At 38.0% G+C, this 25,909-nt stretch overlaps 3 protein-coding genes and 1 long non-coding RNA gene across 5 annotated transcripts in view; 3 read left to right on the forward strand and 1 right to left on the reverse strand.

Moving 5' to 3' along the window:
* zfh2 (Zn finger homeodomain 2) overlaps positions 1 to 25,909 on the forward strand; it is a 230,132-nt gene that overhangs the window by 98,865 nt on the left and 105,358 nt on the right. The window lies entirely within an intron of this gene.
* On the forward strand, positions 700 to 19,780 carry LOC135939379 (protein-L-histidine N-pros-methyltransferase). Its single transcript, XM_065483716.1, has 5 exons — positions 700 to 1,060; positions 11,198 to 11,391; positions 15,482 to 15,682; positions 16,561 to 16,742; positions 17,879 to 19,780. Exons 1-5 carry the CDS (start codon positions 860 to 862, stop codon positions 18,079 to 18,081), a joined length of 981 nt encoding a protein of 326 aa, XP_065339788.1. The 5' UTR covers positions 700 to 859; the 3' UTR covers positions 18,082 to 19,780.
* Positions 19,479 to 23,615, reverse strand: LOC135939378 (uncharacterized). Of its 2 annotated transcripts, none has more exons than XM_065483714.1 (8): positions 23,365 to 23,615; positions 22,390 to 22,552; positions 22,079 to 22,328; positions 21,831 to 22,021; positions 21,132 to 21,207; positions 20,949 to 21,068; positions 20,791 to 20,890; positions 19,479 to 20,662 (listed from the first exon to the last, which is right to left on the reverse strand). In XM_065483714.1, the coding sequence occupies exons 1-8, from the start codon at positions 23,613 to 23,615 to the stop codon at positions 20,515 to 20,517; spliced, it is 1,299 nt and encodes a 432-aa protein (XP_065339786.1). In that variant the 3' UTR covers positions 19,479 to 20,514. The 2 variants fall into 2 exon arrangements, with proteins under 2 accessions (XP_065339786.1, XP_065339785.1); XM_065483713.1 differs by having other exon boundaries at positions 20,949 to 21,071.
* On the forward strand, positions 23,501 to 25,587 carry LOC135939380 (uncharacterized). Its single transcript, XR_010574737.1, has 3 exons — positions 23,501 to 23,638; positions 23,693 to 25,004; positions 25,058 to 25,587. It is a non-coding gene; the product is annotated as an uncharacterized LOC135939380 (long non-coding RNA).

Consider the following 25,909-nt stretch of genomic DNA (forward strand, 5'->3'; position numbering starts at 1 on the left):
TAGGAATGAGAAAATAACATATGTCATCCATGCAATTATCAGCACTAAGCGAAAATGAACAGTTCCAAATTAAACCATTTGCTTGTTCAATTTCGTTTAGAAGGAAGTAGTTCCAAGAAGTTGAGAAATTAATTTTCGAGTCATCAATTTATTCACCTCAAAATGACAAAGGGAAACTAGAAATCGATTTAAAAATTATTTAATTTAATTTAAAGAAAGATTTTGATATTAAGTATTGAAGTTGAGTCAATTTTATTGATTTTTTTAATTAAGAATGAATATTATAAATTGAGGGGGTTTAATTTTATTTTTCACCTGGGATTATGTGACGTAAAACCAGAAACTCGTCAAAATAATTAACTTTTTCTACTCAACAAAATGTTAAACACTCGTGAAAAAATGAGAAGACTCCTTCAAGCCGCTTCAACAACACGAAATATTATGTAATATGGCTTGAGTGACTAGACATTCATAGAAACTCGCGTTATTCACCGCGCGTGGTCTTCGCGCCATTTTTCAAATACCATCATTCAACATAATTGAAGAATTCTTTATCTCGCTCACCGTCGGCGCACTTTTTATCATTTTATTATCTCTTAAAATCATTTCTAACCAAAACTAACAACTTTATTTCGCTGTTATCTCATTTGAAGCGAAATAATTACAAAATATCATCAGGAATCATTGATGGACACGCCCCCTTTTACTCCGCAGCTCCGACCAAAACAAACCGGCCACACGTAGGTCACGGCGACGCAGGATCGTTGTTTTTTCGCCTTTTGCGGGGGTTTCGACGCCCAACTTCCTTTGAACCGAGCCGAAGAGACGCCGAAATGCGAGTGCGAACTTGTTATCAGGAATGCGCGCTGAATTTTGCGCGTCGGCCGGCACGGCGTTGATTCTGCTGCTCGTCTCAGCGCTGCTCGACTTGAGGAGCAAAAGCAAGAGAATGGAGGAGGGATCGTCGTTTTCGTACCTGAGGCCGAGAGGGGCCCTCGCCAGGACCCTCTACGAGCGGATGGCCAATGACAAGGCCGTCGAGGAGTTTGATAAGAAAAAGGTAAGCCGGATGACAGATCTACAGATCGACACTCCCTGGACCATATTTAGACGATCCCAATCCCAATTACATCATTGAATGTGTGCGAGTATTACGACCCAATCTTTGGGTGCGTTGATCAATGTGTGACATACACACACCTGCACACACTTGAAAGGCTCGTTTATTTGAAATTTGGGATAGGTCGGAGTGTAGGGGACGCAAAATATTGCTTCAAAAATACATTAATTTATAACCAAACTTTTTTTAAACCAGATGTTGCGATACTGCAATAATCCTCTGCCTTTTTAAAACTCCAAACTAAATAACATAACACCCGCTGGTGTTGAATATTAGGAAATTTTATATGAAAGTGGTTAAAGGCTTAAAATAAAAATGGGGGTTTTATTCTAATTGTAAAACGAGTGTCTGGATTTTTTAGTTTTTATTCAAGGGAAAATCCGTTTGAATTAAAACTGAGGGACAGTGATAAATTGGCCAAGTCTGAATTATTTTGTTTAGCTGCTGCACGTTGAAAATGGATTTTTCGCTAGTTTTAAAAGGACACTTTCTAAACCAAAACTGAATTGCAAACAAAAATGATTAAAAATCATTCGTTTGCAACTTGGGCACACCTAAAAGCCTTAAATTAAGTCATATAAAAATTTAAATATTGGACAGGAAATTAATAATAAATAGATTCCACCGGTCACAATAATTCCCTTTGATTTATAAGAAAAAATTAGTGAGAAAATTGAATAATTCAGGTATATTTGTGACGAATCGATGAAATAAAATAAAAAAAAGTTGAAAAAACTCGTGCAATTTAAAACAGCATATTTTCTCACTTTAAAAACAAGCAACCGGTTTCCATACGTAAGATTGACATTTATTATTTAACTTTTACCCAAATTAGATTGGTACAGGGCCAAATTGAAATTAATTTTAATTGTTGACATCAATTGGCAGGTAACCATTGTGCTATGATCAAATTAGTACCAAGGTTTTGCCAATTTTCTCTAAAAATTGAACGGTTTGTCAAATTTTTTTCCCAGGGTTGCATTTGCTTACCACCCGTTTTTTTCCCCACTGGTTTTTACCCCTCAATTTTTACCAAATTCTTTCGCAAGGATTGCAAGAAATGAATTTATTCCATTTTTCTTCTGTGAAAAATCTAAAATTTGCGGTCGGAGTGCTCAAAATTTCCTCCACTGTGCAGATATTTTCTTTAAATTGCCATTTGCTGCCTCAATTTCTCCTCAATCTCTCTGACAATTTTTAAAGTCGAGGTTAAGAGCTAATAATTAGAAAATTTTAATAAAAAATAAGGTGAAACATTACCTGCAAGACTCTGGTAAAATTGGACAAAAACCGCATTTTACCTCTGCACTGCATATTTTTCATCCTGGGAAAATTTAAGCTCTTCCCTAATTTCCGATGCAAGATTTTGTTGTAAAGCTCTACCAGAGATATTCACAGTTGAATCAGATAAATTCTTAAAGGAGAGAATTGAGGTGCAGCCATTGAGTTTAGTTAAAAATGAAGAGAATGCAAGAAACCCGAGTCCGACCCCGGAGCGGTCTCGGCGGCTCTCAGTCAGGTCGTGCACTTCTTCTCCTTTCATTATTTTCGGCCGGGACGAGTGAGCGCCCAATTAAAACAATAGTCACACCCACGAGGAGGTGAGGATGCTCGTAAATAAAGGGGCGTAATTAATATTAAGGCTCTCTCGCGTGCATAAATTATAATTATCACACGTAGAACGTATATTACAAGAAAAGGCCGTCCGGATAGCCGCGTTATTTATTTATTTTATTGTCGGCTCGCCTCAGGTGCGAATACGTAATAAAGCGTTTTTCTAATTTATTTGTCCGCGCGCGCACCAAATGAGCGGCGGGCAGGATTTATGGAAATTGATTGCGCGCGCCTCTCGACGAAATGAGAGACAAGTAAAAGTCCGCGGGTAGTTTTCTAATTAGCGATCAGCTAACGAGCAGCCTAATTAAAGTTAGGTGGGTCTCGCCGCCGCCGCAGCCGCCGCGTCGCACTCCATATACCTGTGCGTCGTACTCGACGCCGCATTGAGCAAAGTCGTTCCCAGGCACGTCGTCCGTCATCACGCAAATATTTTCTGCAAACCACCTCTCCGCACACTCACCTCGTATTTTTGCTTAATGTTCTCCAGCTCTCGAGATTCAATTTATTGTCTAATGATGTTAATTAATTCTGTTAAATTAAGCTGAAATTCCATTTTTCCTGAAAAGGAATTTGCGGACCAACAATAAAGACTGGTGGCATTTTTTAGATGTTAAATAGGGGAAAATAAAATCTCTATAGAGATGAAATGAGAATTTTTGGCAAGATCTTAACAGACAAGTATATTATTTAAATATCTTAAAAATGAAATAAAAGGGAGAGAAACTAATATTATTATAGAACAAAGTTCTGGTTCAATTTGGTTGTTTTTAAGAAGTCTCTCTCATTTTAAATTAATTTTTTAACTCACCAGTTGTAAAAACCCTTACAGTTAGTGTTTGAAGCCGCCAACAGATGGCGCCACCTTATACTTTGGTAATAAATTTAATTTTAAGGAATTTCCGCTGCGATTTCAGACTCAATTCTGCCACTGTACATTCTTCGCTTAATTTATTTTCTTTTGACGTGCTTAAAACCAAAATCAGTCCAGCCATTCGCCGTAGAAACGTTGGAAAAGATTTTAAATTTAAAAAAATAGCTTTTCACAACTCTACGCCGATTGGCTGAACCGATTTTGGTTTTCAGCACGTCAAAAGAAAGAAAATTAAGTAAAGAATGCACATAGAAAGGATTGAGTTTGAAATCGCAGCGGAAGTTTATTAAAATTAAATTTATTGCGAAAGTATACGGTGGCGCCATCTGTTAGAGGCTTTAAACAACTAATTAATTAAGCATTTTTTGTACCTGTCTCTTTTTAAAGCCCTTTTTGAGTAATTCAATCTTCCATTTCTCAGCCTGAAATTTATTTCATGCAAAGTAGGTTCACCATTATCATTTTTCAACCGTAATTCATCCCCTTCAAACCACCCCTTTGAAAGATTTTAATGTTTTCGTTTATTTTCATCTTGCAATGGGCAAGGTTTGCCATTTAAAATCGATTTCAATTTTTTTTTCATAATAGTTCGCAAAGTTTCAGCTGAAAAATCAGCCTGGGGCATTTGCTTACCTCCCGGTTTTTTCACCACTGGTTTTTAACGGTTTTTACCACTCAATTTTTACCAATTTCTTGCGCAAGAATTGCAAGAAATGAATTTATTCCATTTTCTTCTGAGAAAATCTAAAATTTCGGTCGGAGTGCTCAAAATTTCCGCCACTGTGCAGATATTTTCTTTTAAATTGCCATTTTGCTGCCTCAATTTCTCCAAAAAATTTTCTCTGGCAATTTTTCAAGTCGAGGTTATAAGCTAATAATTAAAAAATAAGGCGAAAACTGCAAGAAACTGGTAAAAATTGAAAAGAAAACGTTTTTTTACCACTGCACTGCATTTTTTTTAAATGTGGTTTTTTTGCAACTCTGTTAAATAATGTTTGATTATGCAGCAACAGTACACGTACCTGTTTCTTGTGAAATTCGTTCAAAAAAGTTTGTTTTCGGTTTTAAAATTTAATAAACGAAGAGGGTGTCATCTAGTGGGAACTAAAAGCGAATTGATTGTCGATGAAACTCTTCAACCCAAGCAAGTCTCTGGCCCGTAAACTAATTCCTCGCTGCCTCCCTTTCCCCGTTTACGTATGCACATACATAAGTAGAAAGTGTCGTCAGCACATATTGCCGTGAATTTTTGAGGGTGCTTGCTGCAGGTTGATTGAGGGACGGATGCTGGTAGAGGGTGATAAAAGCGTCTCCTTCAATCATCATCACCCGAGCAGCGAGTGGCGGCGCGACACCGTCTGAATTGGAGCTGAGTTTGCTTTTAAAAACTTAAAAAGTGCGATCCCTGGAGATGAGAGCGTGTGTGAATACAAGAAAGAGCTGCTGCAGCCAGCCAGCCAGCCAGCCTCGGCTTCCTCTCGCTCGCTGCTATCAGCGCGCGGGCGAGAATAAAAAATAAAGAAAAGCAGCCGAGCATAGCACCTCCCTAAATCAATAAAGAATGTATGCGCGCACTTTTATGGTGACGCCAGGAAGTGCAGTCTGGATGCTGGATGCTGGATGAGACACGAATTATTATTTATCCGGACAAACAAGGACGAATCGGACGTGATAATGCATTTATTGTCAACACGGCCCAAATTATATTACGCGCCGGCCAGATTATTTTATTGACTTTCTTTTCCCTGCGGTCGTATTCGCCCGTTTACGGCTTTCTGATTAAAATTAACGGCCGCGCGGCCCGCGTGTTTTATTTTACAGTCCGAATTTCGCTATCCGCAAACAGCCGGAATATTTTATCCGCCCGCCGCTCTGATTTATTCCTAATGCTTTTCATAAATCTGATAGCGAATGGCTAAGTAACGCGGAAACAAGAGTTTATTGCCGGAGTTCCCATTATTTGGAAGGGCAACATGCTTGAACGGCTGACAGCTTCATTCAAGGACTCGTTTTTCCGAGGTTGAATGGAAGATTGCATAATTTTTAACTAAAAGAACCCATTTTTAGATGCATAAAGGTTGTTTTTCCTCTAAATGGTCGGCAAAACTTGCAAAAGTTCATTAAAAGTGACTCTAAAGTCCTCAAAATGTGAGTTTCCTCCCCTGAAACCTCCGACAGGGTTGCAAAAAACCCGCATTTTATTTTTAAAAAAATAAAGTGCAATGGTAAAATACGGGTTTTTAATTTTTACCAGTTTCTTGCAGTTTTTAATTTATTTTTCAATAATTTACTAGTAACCTCGACTTGAAAAATTGTCAGAGATAAATTTTTGGAAAAATTGAGGCAGCAAAATGGCAATTTAAAAGAAAATATCTGCACAGTGGAGGAAATTTTGAGCACTCCGACCGCAAATTTTAGATTTTCACAAAAGAAAAATGGAATAAATTCATTTCTTGAAATTCTTGCGCAAGAAACTGGTAAAAATTGAGTGGTTAAAACCAGTGGTGAAAAAAAATGACTGGAAAATGTCTAGTCCACGTTTAACTTTCGTGGAAACTTTAAAATAAAAATCTGTGCCCTTTAGGAAATAAGGAAAATTATATTGCTACAGAAATAAGAATGATTTTTCCTTCGCTGAAACACAAACGGCAAAATCCTTCAGTAATAATTTGCCAACAATATATAAATAATCCTAAAATCAGTTCGATTTATTCTTCATTTCTGGACAGACATTTTTCCCTGCAAAAGAAAAGCAGGCGTCTTGCTCAGCTTTTTAGTTTTAAATCTGAACAAAACTAATATTCAAAGAACATGCGATTTCTGACTAAAATTGAGATGCAAAAGACGTGTGTATGTAATCATTCGGCTGCTTCACCCACTTTATGATTATCAACTCACAATTCCCACAATCAGATTTCTAACAGATTTATCGCAATCGTGATCGTGCTGAGCTCAAATGTCGAGAAAAGCCGCGAAATCGGCGTCGGCGGCGTCTGCATCTGACCGATTTATTGTGCTGGCGTGGGTCTATCATTACAAGGCGCCACTCAAACGATAATTAGCTCGTCCCGAGTGGTAATTATCATCTCGGCAAGAGCAAATAATGTGTTTAATCACTACGCTGAGTGCGCCCGCTCAAAAATTAGGACCGCGACCGACGGGACGACCTTTTCGGCCGTTAAAGTTTTTCTCCGGAACGGAACGGCTCCCCCCGCATTTATTTGCTTCTAAAAAGGGAAGAATAATAGCGTTTCCGATTAGTCCATTAAGCTCGATTAATTGGCGGATTCAGCCGGAATTTCTGAATGGGAATCGATGCGCGAGTGCGTGCGTGCGGTCACCATTTCACGGAATCGACGCGACGAAGGCGGAAAAATGGGTTTCGATTACGAATTGCAATTCTGATTAGGGAAAATTAAAGCGGGTCTTTATACACCACAGAACGGCAATCGAGTAGAATAGATTTGCATTGGACCAATCATGTTGGTTAATTTAATTTATTTTTACAACTGGGGGCAAAAAAGTAAATCAGGATCGAGTAAAAATTTGATTTGGTGTAATTTGGGTAATTTTTGGGAAAAATTAAACGGCTTGCCCATGTATATTCGCTTGATGAATCTTTCCAACAGTTTGAAATTTTTTAGGTTAAGTTCCCAATGCACCAGTTAAATAAACTCTTAGGATTCGAAGCCGCCAACAGATGGCGCCACCGTATTCTTTCGAAATAAATTTAATTTTAAGGCATTTCCGCAGTGATTTCAGACTCAATCATGCTACTCTGCATTCTTCACTTAATTTGCTTTCTTTTGACGTCCTGAAAACCAAAATCAGTCCAGCCATTCCCCGTAGAAGCGTTAGAAAAGATTTTAAATTTAAAAAATTAGTTTTTCCCGATTCTATGGCGATTGGCTGGACCGATTTTGGTTTTCTGCACGTCAAAAGAAAGAAAATTAAGTGAAGATTGAACAGTGGCAGGATAGAGTCTGAAATCACTGCGGAAATGCCTTAGAATTAAATTTATTTTGAAAGGATACAGATGCGCCATCTGTTGGAGGCTTCAAACACTGAGCCTCTTATACAATTGGTGAAATAAATCTGGACATAAGAATAGAGAGAGTGCTCGCTGCTTGATTAACATGCAAAATTGGACATTTAAACGGCACTCTGAGCAAATTAAAAAAAAACTTTCCCAATTTTCAGAGGTTAAAATAATATTTGAGCATTTTGCATGACAATAGGTGCCGCAAATTCGTCAATTAAATGTTGCAAACTTGTTAGAAGCGCACAAATCCTGGTTACTTTCCGAGAAGCCGAGGCGCCTTTCATTGACAGCGCTTCAAAGAACAAAGTGGCAAACAACAACAATGGGCGAAAAGAGCAAAAAAGTGCATTCAAGGAGTTGGAAATTCACGGCGGCGCGGCGTGTTATTTTTGAGCACAAAAGGTGGCTGCTCGCTCTCGCCTCGCTCGTCTGTTGTGTAAATGACTGCTGCCGGCGCTGAGCAAGGTGTGTGTTTATTTTTTCTGGCCTAAACGTGAGCTAATTACTATTTCTTATAACAATAATGATACAGAGAGTGTGTGTGTGTGTGTTATTTTTTCGCCCCAATACCGGGTATATTTAAAATGCGCTCAGTCACCGCGCGGCTATTGTTCTGCCTTCCGACATAATTAAACCGAGAGTAAAAACAGACACGCTGCCTCTGCAGAGCGTTTCATTTCTCTGCGCGAAGCCTTCGAATGTGCGGAGGTCCGACTGTGGGAACCGATCATACTCGAGCATTAGACGCAACATTTCCACACGATTGACAATTGGCCATACTTACGTGGCCTAAATTATTTTTAATATATGATTGTTTCTTATCTGGCCAACACTTGATGTCTTTTAAAATTGTATTCTGTTTTATTTATCCCCCTGCACTTTTGTGTTTAAGTTTTTGACGTTATTATACACACTGTAAAATATTCCCTTATCTTCAAATTACAGGAAAGTGCACCATTTGACCAAAACATATGTTTAATTTCAACCATATGATATGAGTTTCAATAGTTTCTGACCCTCCAAGGCAAATTCCCCGTTGTCTAAGAGTTTTGTGCTGTTGAAAAGCGATCTATTTCGTTTGGCGGAGGATGGCGGCTACTCTGATTGGCCGGCGGCGGTATATTATGCCTTTTTTGGCCAATAAGAACGTCCGCTGTCCTCCGCAAGGCGAAAATGTAGCGCAAAACTCGTTTCCCACTCATAATTCGCCTTCGAGGGAAGGAAACTTAATATGTTTTTAACCCATTATCTGGTTGAAAGTAAATACAAAATTTTTCGGGCAAATGGCACGCATCCCTTTTTAAGACTTTGTTTGTCCTATGATTAACAATCGGTAAGGGAAATTCAGCGGGTGCCAGATGTGCGATAAAATTGGTTCGCACTGCGCAGATCCAAGATGGCGTCTGAAAGTGGGAACAAAAAGCTCTCTTTGGATTGCCGTACGAGTTTCAAGAGTTTGTTTTTACGATCCAAAAGACACAATGCAAATTATGCCACAATATTGACCAAAACTTGGTTCATTTTCATGTGACCGTTTTTTCGCGCCATGTTCCACCGGACGCCATATCTGCGCGTCGCACGAATCTGGCCCCCGCTGGTAATAAGAAAGTAAAATAGCTGTAAAACAATTTATTTTTATGTGCAGATTTTTTTCCTACCAATTCTACCCTTTCATTTTATAATAATTAACTTGCAGCACCAGAATCCTTTTTGGTGAAATAAGAAATCAATTTAGAAAAATCCAGGTTAAAGCCTTGACTGACATTTAACTAAAACAAAACCATTTTCGATCCTCTTCAATGTCTAATAGCACTTGTTGACTAACAAGAATGCACGCGTCCGCTGCGGCAATGAATAATTTAAAACGCTTAAAGCCATAGCTGCTTTCCCATAAAACCCAAATCACATTATGTGTTTACAAAATTGCCGCTGCTTATTGATTCATAGCTTATTTTGCCGCCGCCCGCCGCACCCGATTGTAAATTCAAATGGAGAGTAAGTGGGCAATAATTGTTGGTCCGCGAGATTGGAATCTCAAGACCGAAATCAAACACACTCATGATCGATCCGTCCGCCGCGAAGCCGTTGTGAGTAACCGGCCGGCAGGTTTAATTAGATCGACCTTCAAGTGCTGGCGAGAGAGCGCGAGAGAGAAAGACAGTCTGTGTCCACATTGTGATGCTGTAATTACTCATTAATATGTAATACATTATTAAATATTCGGGCCCGGCCGCTAATTATGCCTCAACGAGAGAGAGAGACGCGGAATTATCGATAATTGGCCCCAATTATAATTTTATATCTCATCGCAGCCGCGCCGATGCTGCTTTAATATTAAATAATGCGTAAGGCGCGATTATTAAATTATAATTTTCCACCGACTTTGCTCGAAAACCCGACAAAAGAGGGAGAGCACGCCCCGCGGCGAACGCCAACGAATATTGTGCGTTTGTTCTCCTTACCGATGTCGACGGTGGAAAATGCAAAAAAAAATATAATCGAGGATGAATCGACTTTTTACTCAAGAATGGATTAAGACGGAAAAGCACAATCGATTCCTGTTTCGAGGTTTTTGCCGCAAAGTCGAATTCTGATGATGCACAGCACATTTGGTTTGGTTTTTTTCTTCTATAATTCTCGATTATCATCTCTGCGTGTAATAACAACACGACACAACAAAACGCTGCTTCATTGCGTTTAATTAATGGGAAAGGCAGCATTTGTGTGTGTACACACACACGAATATGAGTGAATGAGCGTGTGTGTTGATTCTCTCTCAAGCGCATTTAGCAGCTCTGGAATCGATCATAATAAAAGTTGTTACCGCGCAGACATTCACCCGCCAGTCGCCACCACATGCAGAAGATTTTTTTCCGTACACTTTCAGCCATTGCTGCTCGTGCAGCGAATCCTCCAAAGCATCTTTTGTTTGCATTAAGAAAATTTAAAGTTTATCTTTGGTTCTTTACCATTAAACTGTAAGAAAATCAGGGTTGCATTTGCTTACCACCCCGTTTTTTCATCACTGGTTTTTACCACTCAATTTTTACCAATTTCTTGCGCAAGAATTGCAAGAAATGAATTTATTCCATTTTTCTTCTGTGAAATTCTAAAATTTCGGTCGGAGTGCTCAAAATTTCCTTCACTGTGCAGATATTTTCTTTTAAATTGCAATTTTGCTGCCTCAATTTCTCCAACTGACAGCTTTTTAAGTCGAGGTTATTTGCTAATAATTAGCAAATTTTAGAAAAAAAAGGTGAAAACAAACTTTCACACATATTGCCGAAATTTCCAACATAATTGGTTTTGAAATGGCGTGGATTTTGTCTCGTTTGCACCTCTGGAAGCTGAGAAAATCGAATTTTTGCTCTGCTCTATCAAAACCCCCTTTTAAAGAAGGCATTTTTTAATTTGGGAATTATTAAATAATTTTTATTAATCACCTTCCTAAAGGCAATCAAATCAATTGCCCTTTTCCAACTATGAGTCAGCTCTCAATGGAAAGATCCAATTTAATTTTAATCTGAACTAAACATATTTGTTGCAGTGGTATATGTGCAACCTAGACGCCATCCAGGATGAAAAACTTCGCCAGATGTTTGTGCAACTTGAGCTGGACAAAGAAACGGAGCAGTTCCTCGAGGACAGCACGAAAAAGTCAGAGAACATCATCTTACAGATGTGGCACACGATGGTCAGTGCTGTCCTCCAGTGGTTCCTCACCAGGACTTCCATAAACGGGTCAGTATACTCAAATCGGTCTAAATAAATAATTTAGATTGTCGTTTCCCTTCTATTAATTTCAAAATTAGAACAGAGAGTCTATTTTTATTTAACTAATTGACACAAAAACAAATTGAAATATCCATTTACACTTGACACAAAATATTAAATAATCAGGGTTGCAAAAAACTCGCATTTTTTTTTTAAAAATGCAGTGCAGTGGTAAAATGCGTTTTTTAAAAAATTTACCAGTTTCTTGCAGGCAATGTTTTCACCTTATTTTTCAATAATTTACTAATTATTAGACTTGAAAAATTGTCAGAGATACATTTTTGGAGAAATTGAGGCAGCAAAATGGCAATTTCAAAGAAAATATCTCCACAGCGGAGGGAATTTTTAGCACTCGGACCGAAATTTTAGATTTTCACTGAATAAAAATGGAATAAATTCAATTCTTGCAATTCTGGCACAAGAAATTGGTAAAAATTGAGTGGTAAAAACCAGTCGGGAAAAAACGCAAGAGCCTCCCTCTCGCGATCACACGACCCGCTCGCACCCTCATTCGCTCCCCTGACAGCAAGCGAGCAAGAGGGTGAAAATTTTTCTTATTTAGGTTAAAAAGACGGACAAGTGAAACGAATTTTTTTTCTGTTTAAGAGATTAGTGTGCGGGTGGCCTTGTATTGCTGTTGAACCTACATGTTGCATAACAGTTTTTCTAAATAAAGAAATATGCGAGGTCTTTGTACAGAAGAATTTTTTTTGTAAATTAAGAATTATTGGAGGGTGACATACATTTTTAGGTCAAACGTGCTCCGAACGAAAAAATGTGTCTTATGTGTTTAGCCCTGCAAATAAATAAACATTGGTTGTAATAATTTTGAGACAAATGAAATGAATTTATTGAGTGCAAAGAATTAACTTCGTTTCGTTATGGGAAACCCTGGGAGTCGCAGTTGTTGGCAAATGGAATTGTTACCGGAGTTAATTCTGTTAGAGAAAGAATTGCAAATGCATGGCAAGTTTACGTACCGCATCTTTCTGCTCGGGCCATCATTAATCACGGGTGTTTTTATGTAAATTTCATTCCACTGGCCGAATTTGATTAACAAGCTGTTGTGTCATGACGAGCATAGAGAATCATTAATAATTTAGAATAATCACGCATCACGGCGTCCGAATGCATTGTTGCACAATATAAATAACAAGCCGCAATGACTCTTACAAAAATCTTATCTCTCTCACTCGATTCTCGTCCAATCAATTAAAGAAATAAATAATCCCAAGTGAGGACGAAAACGCTGTCTGCACCGTGATTTTCTTAATTATAGAACGAGAGCTTTCCTCTTTAATTACAGACGCCTGATCGGATTGATTACGGTAAATGAGTTTCACGGGAGAAATCTCGCGTCGTGCTGATTGAGTCAAAATGCAAACGTGTCTGCGGTCACTCCAGATTTTCAGACTCAATATTTTTATTTTCCAGTATGAGCGGATCTATATTTAAATTTCTTTCATTTTTATTTATAACAAGAATTATTTTTGTGTGAATAATTCCCATCAAATTGTGATAAATCGAGACTCGCACGATTTGGTGCTGCGTGATTTTCACTTCTCCCACACGATTCGCAACGCCAATCACTGGTGGCTATTCAGAAACCGCGGAATTTGCAAAACAACGACAAAAAAATGGTGGCTCCCACTCGAAAAAAAATTTCTAACCAAGCAGAGCAAAATTTTAAGAGTAATGCATCTCTCGAGAATTCGCAGGCGGACAAAGCGCCGCGATTGGAAAATCATCTACAGTTGTTGCATTGTGCGCGCAAAGTTCATTTTCTCAGGTCGTGATTTGGGAGGTTTTCGCGCACGTTGGTGCTAACGGCTGTTTTATTCACTCTAATCACCGGCATTGATCGCTCGGTGATTTATTGTCGGACCGAGAGATTGGATCCGAGAGTTGTTACAAATTCTGGACTAGCAAAAGTGGTTCGAAGATTAATTTGAATTTCCTTAAAAATAATTTGGTTGGACAAAGCTGATTTTATTCTCAATTTTCAGCACAAAAATTCTTAGTTGTCGTTTTTTCTGCAATTTGCGAAACCGATTTTGGTTTCCTGCACCTCAAAATAAAATATTTTGCCGCCAAGAATCAGGGTTGCATTTACTTACCACCCGGTTTTTTCACCAATGGTTTTTACCACTCAATTTTTTACCAATTTCTTGCGCTAAAATTGCAAGAAATGAATTTATTCCATTTTTCTCTTGTGAAAATCTAAAATTTGCGGTCGGTGTGCTCAAAATTTCCTCCACTGTGCAGATATTTTCTTTTAAATTGCCATTTTGCTGCCTCAATTTCTACAAAAATTTATCTCTGACAATTTTCCAAGTCGAGGTTAAAGGCTAATAATTAAAAAATTATTGAAAAATAAGGTTCCCTCAAGAAAATGGTAAAAAAACGCATTTTCTACCGCACTGCATTATAAAAAATTCGGGTTTTTTAACTCTCCCAAGAATGCACAGCAAAAGGATTAAATATGAAATCACAGTTAAAGTTCCTGATAATTTTAAATAAATTGTGGTGTCATCTGTTGGCGGTGCTGAACGCCAATGACTTTCCGAATCCGCAAATTAATATGCATCAATTTCTTAACCTGATTTTTCCTTTAAGCATTTTGCTTACTGATCCAACAAATTTCACCGTTATCCTTTTGCCGTTTTTTTTATCATTTTCGCGCCCCTTTCTCAGAGTTCCAAAGCGCGACGCAAGCATGTTTGTCAAACCCCTGCAATTATTGGTCTTATCTCTGCCGCGACAAACAGAGACGTTTCTTTGTGGGCAAAGCGCGAAAGCTGTGCCGCTCTGGGTGGAAAATGCCGCACGTATAATGACTCCCCTTGTTGTTTAGCCCGAGACGGTGATAATAAAAAGCAGTCATTCCCTGCTATCCCGAAGTAAAATTAAGGAGTGCCGCTAATAAGCGCAGATAAAAATTGATGTGAAAATTAAACAATCACCCGCAGCATTTTCAGATGAAGCATGGATTTCTGTTGGAAAAGATGTGAGAGTGAGCGAGAGCAATCTCCTGTTTGCTCAGCGGCTCGACGCTCATGAAATTATGAGTCACGCTCCTTGTTACTTGTTATTTTTGTGTGTATCACTTTTGACTCTTCGCCGTGTATTTATATGATAAAAAGCGGAACCACCGAGCAACCGAGAAGGTTAACACAGACTTATTGACCGTAAATCTTGTTATAATACTTCTTATTGATGTTTATGGACCTGTTCTAAATTAATAAAAATTAATGCAACAAGGACAACCAAACACTATTTTCTCGTTAAATTTCTTTTTATTCGGAACAGTAAATTGGTTTAAAATATTATTTACCCTTGAAATAAAGTTAAGCTAATTTTTTTAAATGCTTTCCTAGTCCGCCCAAATGAAAGTAGAGATTTATTTCGCTCTAAAAGGAAAATTTCCCTTTAAAGCTGCGCACCGTCATAAGGGTCTGAGTTTGCCTCTGAAAATCGTAGAAATCAATAAAATAAAAAATGAATTTTCTGAGATGATTCCTGAATAAATTAACTTAATTTTGGGTATTTTAATTTTTCTCAAAAAAATTTAAAGGTCTTCTAGCGGCCAGCTGAAATTTTCAGACGAGTTTTTTGCGAAAATAGTAAATTTGAGAAATATTTGCTCAATAGAAAAAGCTGGAAATTTAATCAGCTTTCTGAATTTAGGCAGTTTTCCTAAGAACTGGTGAATTTTAATCAGGCCAAACACAGACCCCTTTCGAAAATCTGCAATTTTTGAAAAAATAAAAAACTCTTAAAAGACTCAAAATTACTATTTTCTATCTTCTCCCTATTAAATTTTCATAATTTTTCTCCCCCAGAAGTGCTCAATTAATTTCCTTTGCTCAAAAAAGAGGGCGTAACCGGTGAAATTCGGATAAATTTGATTTTGGGGCACTTGGTCTGAAGGACATGCAAAAAATAGGTCGGTTAGGGTTAACTTTGCATGAAATTTAATCATTTTAAATAAAAAAATCACCAACATTCCACTGTAAAATTTGCAAGTTGATTTCTGACATTTATTTTTCTATTTCAGGTTGCTGTCTCGCGGCTCGATGTTCATCTTCTCGACGAGCCACTTTCGGCGTCTGCTGCCGCGCGTTCCCGGCGGCACGCTGCTCGACCTGGGCGCAGGCGACGGAATGATCACCGACGTGATGGCCCCAACCTTCGGCCAGGTGTTCGCCACCGAGATGTCGCCCACGATGCGCCACTCTCTCGCACAAAGAGGCTACAAGTAATCACACTGGCAAAACTTGATACATTATATATATATATATATACACATATTGTTAGTTAGACTCGCGCTCTCTCACACACACCTGTTCGTCTTGATGGGCCTTCTTCGCCCAACTTTGTGCAATTTCGTTTTATTGCCCTTTGGAACAAGTGACGGCTTTTAATGCACGCATTGACAAATGGGCAGACGCGATTATTTGTATGATGGCGTGATGGACACTTTCTGCTCGTAAAATTGTTTGTTAAAGTGGCCTTTCGTATATTGGGTGTGGGACGTTTCTGCTAAATAATATCCAATGTCATTTATTTGTCTGGCGAATTTCCGAGGTGGGAACATTAATTAATCACGATGTCTCGTTTTCATTGTTTGTGCTTTAGATATGAAGCGCAAAGAACGGCTAGTATCATTCTTTAGAGACTTGAAAGGTAACCCTGGGTTGTTCCGCCTCTCATTTGCATTAATTTATTGTTTGCTTCAAACGTGTTGCTTACATCGGCCACTAATACAAAAATTTTAAACTAGCATTTAATTTTTTAGAGTTACAAACAGGACGAATGTTTTAGTTTTAAATTACATTAATTTCCAATCGTGATGATTTTTGGTACTTGGAATCCCCTTGACGATATGATTAAATTAATGGTTTATTTTTTACTTTCTCCAAATGCCACATAATTAAAGAACAAAACTAAAGCGCTCGGCTGAATGCATAAATAAGAAAAAATAACGTCTTACAATTCTTGTGCAAGGAAATACCGCAAAACAATGCATCAATTTTAACAAAATGCGAGCTTGTTACTAACATTTGCTTTGAATAAATCCAATGTTTTAATCATGTTGACTAATCTCTAAAATTGCATGTTACCTTCATCTTTCAGGGTGCTTGACGTAGAAAACTGGAGCGAAAGTGGTCCTTTCGACGTGGTAAGCTGTTTGAACCTGCTCGACCGCTGCAGCAAGCCCTGGTCCTTACTGACTGAAATCCGAAAGAGCCTAGTGCCTGACACAGGCAGACTGATAGTGGCCCTAGTCCTTCCATTCCAGCCATATGTTGAAGCCAGTATGTCGTTCTAGTTCCAATTTGACAGACCAACAATATTCGGGAAATATTTATTATCGGTATTTTGTGGTATTTCAAGAGTGAGAGGGTAAAAAATAAATTAGACAGCACTGCAAAAAGGGGCACAGGGGACCCTCAGTGAATAAATAAATGACAGCTTATCGCAAAACCTTGCTTTACAAAGGGCATCTCGAGATTTTATGTTTTCATAACCAAACAGCTTCGTTAGTAATATTTTATTTATTTATTTATTATGCCATGTGAACGAGTTTAGCTGGTTCTTAAGAGTGAAGAGAGATATTTTTGTATAGAATTGATTTTTTGTTCCATTAATTCTCGAATTAAGAAGACATTAATCAATGAGTCATCTTTAAGTTCGGTAAAAGTGTATAATTTTTATTTTAGACCGAAATACTCATCAATTGTTTAAAAAGTATTAAGATTTTCTGATCTGAGTTACAGGTTTCCTAGCCCTTGTTCCATTTTGCTCAGGAGAAGACTGTGAAAATTCAAACAACTCTTTTTCAGAAACAGCAAGAACTGCAAATAAATTTAATTAAATTGTTTGGAACTCTTAAATTGCAGAAATTAACAAATCATGTCATTAACTGCTAAACTTGAAACAATTTTTTTCATTCCATTCATTTAAATATATCAAATTTAGTTTTAATCCTCTCATTCATTCATTGTCAGGGTTGCAAAAAATCCGCATTTTAAAAAAAATGCAGTGCAGAGGTAAAAAAACGGTTTTTTTCAATTTTTACCAGTTTCACCTTATTTTTTAATAATTTTCTAATTATTAGCCTATAACCTCGACTTGTAAAATTGTCAGAGATACATTTTTGGAGAAATTGAGGCAGCAAAATGGCAATTTAAATGAAAATATCTGCACATTGGAGGAAATTTTGAGCACTCCGACCGAAATTTTAGATTTTCACAAAAGAAAAATGGAATAAATTCCTTTCTTGCAATTCTTGCGCAAGAAATTGGTAAAAATTGAGTATTAAAAACCAGTGGTGAGCAAATGCAACCCTGTATCATTGCATCAAAAATGCTTTGCTTGTATGTGCTAATGCAACTCATTTCATTTCACTGTTTTAAGTGTGGTCCAGTTTCTTACTCTGGCAATTTTTCAGACTCGCCCGACCACAGCCCAGAGGAGTCTCTCAACATCAATGGCGAGAGAATCGAGGACCAGATCAACTCGACAGTGCTGGTGTTGCAGTCTGCCGGCTTTGAGATTGAGCGGTGGACGCGTCTTCCTTACCTGTGCGAAGGCGACCTTGGACAGTCCTACTACTGGCTCGACGACGTCGTTTTTGTCCTCAAGCCAGTCTGACCAAAACGCTGCTTCTACTTTGAAGTCTAGATAGAAAAAAATAAGGTGATATTCGTTACTCGCGCAGACCAATTTTTCTCTATTCACCATATCTTGTCAACTTCTGCCTTAAAATATAATAATAATAATATATGCTGTTGATATTGGAGCGTGAAATAAGGGGAATGCTCCTATCAATCCGAAATCTGTGCTGCCTACCATTCTACAGGGATTTGTAAAAGATGACAATTTACCAAAGGAAGTGATCCTGTTTTTTATGGTTAATTAAATTCACCATTTTGTTGGTTAAAAGTTTCAACTAAATTTAAAATCTAAGTTATAAAATTGTGCAATTTCTATACTTTTGGAAAAGTTTGTTTCCCCCCCAATTTTTGCAACAGAAATTTAATGGTTTGAAGTAGAGTCTCATCTGCTTTAATTTGGCTATCTCAAATTTTAAATAGAATTAAATTTTTAAAATGGCTTTTCTCATAAATTTGAGAAAGATAATTTTTTAAAGCTCGCTAAAAATTGCCTATTTCGTCAGCTTTCTGAATATGAAAGAAATTTGTTCTAGCACTCATAGCTGCTGAATTAGAAAGCAATGCTCGCACCTCTTTTGTAATTCGTTAAATATATATTTTTTAAATATATGCAAATAAAAAATTATCGATACGCATTTCAAAATCCAATATATTTTAAAAATTATTTCCTTTCCGCAAGGAATTCATTAGGTGGCATAGTTTTATCGTGTCACGGTCTGGAGCCTAGTAAAAGTCTGTGAAAACATGAAGATAACTTAAAAAAATACTTATTCCACACAAAATTTTTAATTAAAATTCGAAACCAAACACGATCTGATAGAACTCTTCATCAGGCATCGATTGAAACCAAATCAGACTCTGCCGGGCGCAGCACAGGCCTTGAAAAAAATTCTTAAATGGCCAAAATTGCATTAACTTCCACTGTATAATTTTATAACTCCGTTTCTATCGGTCCTAAAGCTCTCTTCCAAAATTCAAAATGCATCCTGTAAAATTCTGCGTTTGTCCAACCTGCTTCCTCAAACCTGGCCGGTCGCGTAGGGGTTAAATGAAACGAAATAAATATTCATCTAAGGGCCACAATTGACTCTAACCTGGTGGAACACCTATTTTTCACCCTCTCGTATATATTCACAGGGTGCTCCATCCATAAATCACCACCAATTGAGTATTGTGATGAACAAACTTGACCTAGTAGCTTTTGCAGCCGTAGAAAGTCTCCGAAAATCAAGCTTTGCGAAAAAATTAACAAATTCATCTAATTTCAAACTCTGTAAGTTGGTAAGAAGAAAAAATAATAATTTAATTCGGATTGAAAGGTGCACTCTTCTTGTGAAATTGTTGTTGGGTCTTTTTGAAGGGAAAAACGTTGCATTCGAATTGGTAAAAGATTTTATTCCACTTGAATCATGATAAACATAACGATGAAGATTAAAACAGTCTTTAAAGATTCTTCCAAGCTTGAATTTCCATTTTTTGTAGAATAGCAGAACGTGTGTTAAAACGAAAAATTGTTACAGCAAGCCAACTTTTTGACCCTCTCTATAATGGCGCTTAATTTGTTACCTCCGTCTTTTGTAGTATATTTCTTTCGATTTTCGCTCTCTGCGGTCGGTCGGACAGCAAGCGCCATTTATACAGTTTTTTACACTAATAAATCTTTGCGACAAATAAAACATTTGCCTATTTCAAAATATCGGCTGCCTGCAGCAGTTCAACAAGATTACAAAATGCGTCTCCGTAGCCAAACACACTGAATAGAATGCCAGCTAATTTTAGGGTAGTAAAATTTTTTCCTCCGAACATGTCATGCCAGTGCCCTTTCTCTTATATCTCAAAAACAGTCCTTTGCTTGGTTTTTGTTCCGTATCGCAGTCAATCTTTCCCTCGTTGGCTCATTCGTTTCTACTAAAACTAAATTTTTATCAACGATTTAGTGTGCTACTGCTTCTTTTGGAACACTGATCAGGACAGAAAATACAAAAAACATTGACACTAGAAATTGATCACACTGAATTTGAATCACGAGAAAATTGCGGGTTGGAGAAAACTCGGTTTATGTAAATTGAGCAATTTTATCACCTAAATTTGAACCAAAGGAAACGTGTTGTGAGGATCCGAAACACTTTCTAAAACGAGTTTCCCCAACCGCTTGACAAGAAAAGTGACAAGAATTAGATTCTCGACGATAAATGCTAATTTGAAGCCATTATTATGCATTATTAATACCATCTCACATTGAATTCACAGCAAAAATTATCAAAAACCGTAACTGCTAGTAATGCGTTAATGTATTAACTGATAAATTCTTTCATTTCAAGCCTGCGTTTCGTTGCTTTTCCTTTTTCTCCCCGCCGTCGTGAGCAGAACCATAGATTGATGGGTAGCAGTATCACAGCTCTCTCTCTCTCTACTCGTACTTGCCTTTCGGACGCACCAGGTGCTGCAAATTGTCCGCCATCAGGGGTGGGGCGGCCATCGGGGGCAGACTAGTGTCGGGGTTGCTACTCGTTGAATTCTGCTTGCCCAGGGTGCGCAAAGCACTTTTCGCGCCGGGCCTGTGATTTAGAACCCTATTAATTCAAGCACACACTAATTTTTCTAATTAAAATGGCGTCAATCATTCACTTCAGGGACCTTTAAGACTTTTCTATCATTCATAGGTACAAAAAAAACTTAAATTCACCTGTGTTTGTGCTCCTCCTCCTTCCAACTGGTGACTGTGATGTGGGGTGGTGGCAGAAACGATCGCAGACTCTGGATGAGCTGGATTGTGTCCACCAAAGCTGTATTAATTATTAGAAATTAATTAGAATTTTTAAACTCTTTAAGAGGAATGGCTACTTTTTTGTAGAGACTCGGACTGCTTTCCGTACGGCTTGCACATGGACGGCCTGACGCAGGTTTTCATTCGCGCCATGTTTTTCATCAGCTCGCCAAACGATCGCACGATTTTCTCCTGGCCTGCTGAGTGGGGTTAAATGTAAATTTTTATTTATATTTTTATTTTGGAATTTAGCGAAAAACCTTCGATTGGGACTGGAGGCCTTTTTTCGTTGCCGTCCAAAAGGGGCCACAGTCCGTTGTGCAGAGACAAAAAGTCCTGTTCAAAATTAATTTAATAAATAAATCAAATGGTTATAAAATAGTGCCTGGCTGCTCTGGTAGGAGAAAATGCTTTTTAAAGAAATTATCTAAGATGGTTTAAAAATTTTATAGGAAATGATATCTGTCAATTTTGTTTATTTCTACCAGGGTTGCATTTGCTAACCACCCGGTTTTATCACCACTGGTTTTTACCACTCAATTTTTACCAATTTCTTGCGCAAGAATTGCAAGAAATGAATTTATTCCATTTTTCTTTTGTGAAAATCTAAAATTTCGGTCGGAGTGCTAAAAATTTCCTCCGCTGTGCAGATATTTTCTTTTAAATTGCAATTTTTCTGCCTCAATTTCTCCAAAAATTTCTCTCTAATTTTTTTTAAGTCGATGTTAATTGCTAATAATTAGGAAATTATTTAAAAATAAGGTGAAAACAGCAAGAAACTGGTAAAAATTGAAAAAAACAGCATTTTACCACTGCACTGCATTACAAAAATCGGTTTTTTTTTGCAACCAATCCTTGTTCATTTCCTGTGATGTTTTTAAATTAATTTGGCAACCCATCTTGCATAATTGATTCCTTTCCAAATGTTAATTTTCTCATTGGCAAATTGTATTATTTACCTTTGCTTCGGTCAGCCCTTCTATGCTGTCCAAATTCGCCCTGAGTAAGTCTGTGAGCCGGTCCGTCTGCTCGGCCATTTGGTTGTTGATCGATTGCTGTTGTTGCTGGCAGTTGTTGTTTTGCTGGTTCGTGTCTGCCGGGGGTGTCGGTTGGTTGTACTGCATTTCAGGTCCAAAGTCGAGGTTTCCAGCTGAAAGTCAACGTCGCATTTCACCTCGTGTTGAAATAAACCTTATTATTATTATACCTTTCGCTTTAGTCACGAGGAACTGTTTCTGCGGCTGCTGGAAGTGCTGCTTGCTCATCTCCATCTGCATCTTCTGCGCGTACTGCTCCATCGGCGGCTGGTTCGCCTTCATTTGCTCCATCTGCTTGCGGTTGATGTTGTCCATCTTGTAAAAGCGGCACCCTGGGTTCGGGCAGTTCTGCACGACGTCCACGATGAACTCCTTGTCCATGCCGAAATGCTCTCTTCCTACTGTGTACGACTCCATCACCTGCCAAATTGAGATTCGGTTATTTTCTTTCTTTAATAGAAAATAAATAATAATAATTTACTGCTCTGATCGTTGCATCGATGCCGAGGTGCATTCCCTGAGGTCCGTTCATGTGTTTTAACATAACTGCGTTGGCGTAGTGCTCGAAGGGCAGGATGATTTTGAACGTGTCACGCAATATGAGGCGAGCTTGGTTGTCCAGGGTGATCCGGCTCGTCAGCATTCTGGACATTCACAGAACAGGATTAATACTTACAAAGATGGGAAACTACGAATAAATTAATTAAGAAAAAAATGATTTTCTTCCATGGAAACTCTCAAGCAGATAATTTATTACGGTGGAAAATTTATTATTTATTAGAGAACTATTAAAAATAGGTGAGTGTAGCATATTTTTTAAACCCTCATGAATACGAATGACGATCAAATATTGTTTCTTAGCGCCTGATTTCAATTTAAGCACCAAATGAGCTTTAATTTCTTATTTCTAGAACTTCTGAGCCACAAAAAATCAACTGAAACTGCCTGAAAACCGTCAAAATCGAAACTGAAGCAAAAAATGCCTAAATATTTAGGTTCAATTAAATGTTTACACTCAACTTTCCTTTGAAAATAGTAAAAGTTGAGAAAAATCTTAAATTTGATCTAGCAAGCCCTCTTTAGAAATTTAAAAACACGCCCTAAATGAGATATTTGCAGAAAAATCACCAGGAAAAGTGAGTGAAACAGTTAACAGTCATCCAAATGGAGCTGAAAATCCAAAAACCATCTTAAAATGGATATCGTTTCCGCCCAAAAAAACCAACTCGAATTAAAATAAACAACAAAAATAAGAATGGTACCAAAAATCTTGAAGAAAATGCGTAAAAAAATAAATAAAAATGTCAAAAATGTATGTCACGCACACAATTTTTCTTTAGAAATTTACAAGAAGTATTTTAATCTGAAACCTGCTGTGTGTTCTTCTAAAAATTTATTTCCTTTGAGAATATTTGTAAAAAATTAATTTCGAAAACTGCGTAATAACATGAATTACTGTAAATAGGCTGCGCTGGGCACTAAGGAAGCATCTTTGAGGTCGCTGAGACACTGGAGCATGTCGACGGCCGGATTCCAGGACTTGTTGTTCTGCAAATAGAGCTGAAGCAGGCAGTAGAGCTTCTCCGAGATGTAGCCGGCGCCGTGGAATTGCTGCATGTTCTGCAGCTCCTGCAGCATGCTCTTCACCATCATGCCGAGGTTCTTCATGCCCGCTTTGTTCGTATCACATTCGGACGAAGACTCCATCGTGGAAGCAATAATTGTTTGAGGTTTCACACCGGGCAAAGCGTCCTAAAAAAAAATAACAACTGATTTCTTTAAAGGAATGCAACCTGCTTGGTGCTCGTGCAGAGCAGATTGCCTATCCGCGACCCGCGGCGCGACAATTTAATTGGCGGAATGAAACAGTCACATGCAGGGAGGAATTATTAATTATTTTGTCACTCTGTTTAAATTAATAAGGCATCCTCCGCCCCTCGGAGGAGCCACAGATTTAAAATAAAAATTAAATTCACGGTTTTGGGGGAAACTCCGGCTAATTTCACCCTTTGCAAAATTAATCGCACCTTATTTAGATGAGCAGCTGCATCGTAAACCGGCGAAGGAAGGATGGTGGCTGCCTGTGCCCCGCGGTGCCCACACCCTGGGCCCGGAGAACAAGGGCGGCTGCCAAATGTCAATAAATTCGGCTGCAGCTCGAAAGAGATGCTCGCTCGCTCGCTGGATTTTTGACTTTCAGATGTTTCTGTCTCGTACCGGCCCACTTGTCCCAAGGGCGCACGCGCCAATATCGCTCACTCTGCTCGCGGTGCTCTCGTCGTTTGAGCTGATTTCGCGCACACGTGCGTGGTTTGCCCGGCTCGCAGCCGTCATTTAAATTCGAAATTCCTCGTAATCTGCGTTAATTATGGATGAAATTAAGGACCAAAAGAATTAAATTACTTCAACAAACAATTTTTATTGAAAATTTGCACTAATCAGGTTTTGAGCAGTTTAGATTTCCCGCAGTGGTGTTTCCACGGGTCACAATAACATTTTTAGGCGCTTTCTAATTTTTAAATCAAAACTAAAAACTGCAAATCAAAAAGTTAAATGGCTAAAAATATATATTTAGTATAAAATTTCTGGAATTTCACTTTTACAAACAGAAGATTATCATATCACTGACGCAAAATTCTGATTGGCCAAAAGTTTGAAAAACACACGGTTTCATAAACCATTTTTCACGCTTTTGCAATGAAAACACAACCTTTTTGGTGTTAAAAGAAACTGAAAAAAATTAGAAAATCCCAATATTTGTTATTCCAGCTTTTCGTTTCTCAAAAATAAAACAGTAATGCATTTTGCAATTAAATTTTCCTACCATGGAAACCAATAGAATTTTGTTTTTAACAATCTCTGTTTGCAAAAACCGATTATTTCTGGAAACAACACCCGCGTGAATCTCTTTGTTAAGTAAACCTAACCAATTTTCAAGAGGATTTCAGTTTTTTGTATTTCCTATTAATCATTTTCGATCTCTTAGGTCGGCTGTGTGTTTCCTGAGTCTCCAGTTCCACCGGCTTTTTCTCTTCAACTTTTTTTATTGACACGCCTTCTCTGGCCAGCAACGCATTAAACTCGTCCTAAATATTTGTAACCGATAATTAACCTTTAAATGCTTCCGTATAAAATTATTTTACTTACAGCCCATCCAAGGGCAGAAGCCAACTTTGAACAGCCCTCATCACAGTCTCCTTCCCAAGCCACGTTTCGGCTCGTTGGAGAGAAGCTCAAAGTCGTGCTATAGCCCAACAGTGCTCGTACTTCACGACTCGCCACCCCAAATTTTTGCCGATTTATCAACAAGCGAGGCACGTTTTTAGGGATCCTGCAATTGATAGGTTTGAGTTATTTAATTTGACGAAAACTGGTATAAAATTTTAAATCAAGTTCATTATAAAGCAAAGTTATCAATCTCATTTCACCCTTTCTTCGAATAAAAAATATTTAATAGTTAATTCTCCAATATTAAAAGCCTTAAAATCTATATATTTAATATCCCCTTATATCTATTTAGAGGGATCGCTCCATGCTCGAAGACCGAAAACAGTGCTTAAATATTTAAAGATATTCACCAGTTGCATAAACCCTAAGTGTTCGAAGCCGCCAATTAACAGATGGCGCCACCGTAGACTTTCGATTTTAAGGCACTTCCGCTGCGATTTCAGACTCAATCTAGCTACCGTGCATTCTTCAATTAATTTGCTATTTTTTGACGTGCTGAAAACCAAAATCGGTTCAGCCAATCGCCGTAGAATCGTGAAAAACTATTTTTGAAATAAAAAATCTTTTCCAACGTTTCTCCGGCGAATGGCTGAACCGATTTTGGTTTTCAGCACGTCAAAAAAAAGCAAAATAGCTAGATTGAGTCTGAAATCGCAGCGGAAATGCCTTAAAACCGCTTAAAACAAAATTTTTAAGAAAGTCTGTGGTTGCGCCATCTGTTGGCGGCTTCAATAACTAAGGGTTTATGCAACTGGTCAATTGTGGCCAAAAAT

The sequence above is a fragment of the Cloeon dipterum genome, chromosome 3, assembly GCF_949628265.1.
Source record: "Cloeon dipterum chromosome 3, ieCloDipt1.1, whole genome shotgun sequence".
In the NCBI taxonomy this organism is placed as follows: Eukaryota; Metazoa; Arthropoda; class Insecta; order Ephemeroptera; family Baetidae; genus Cloeon; species Cloeon dipterum.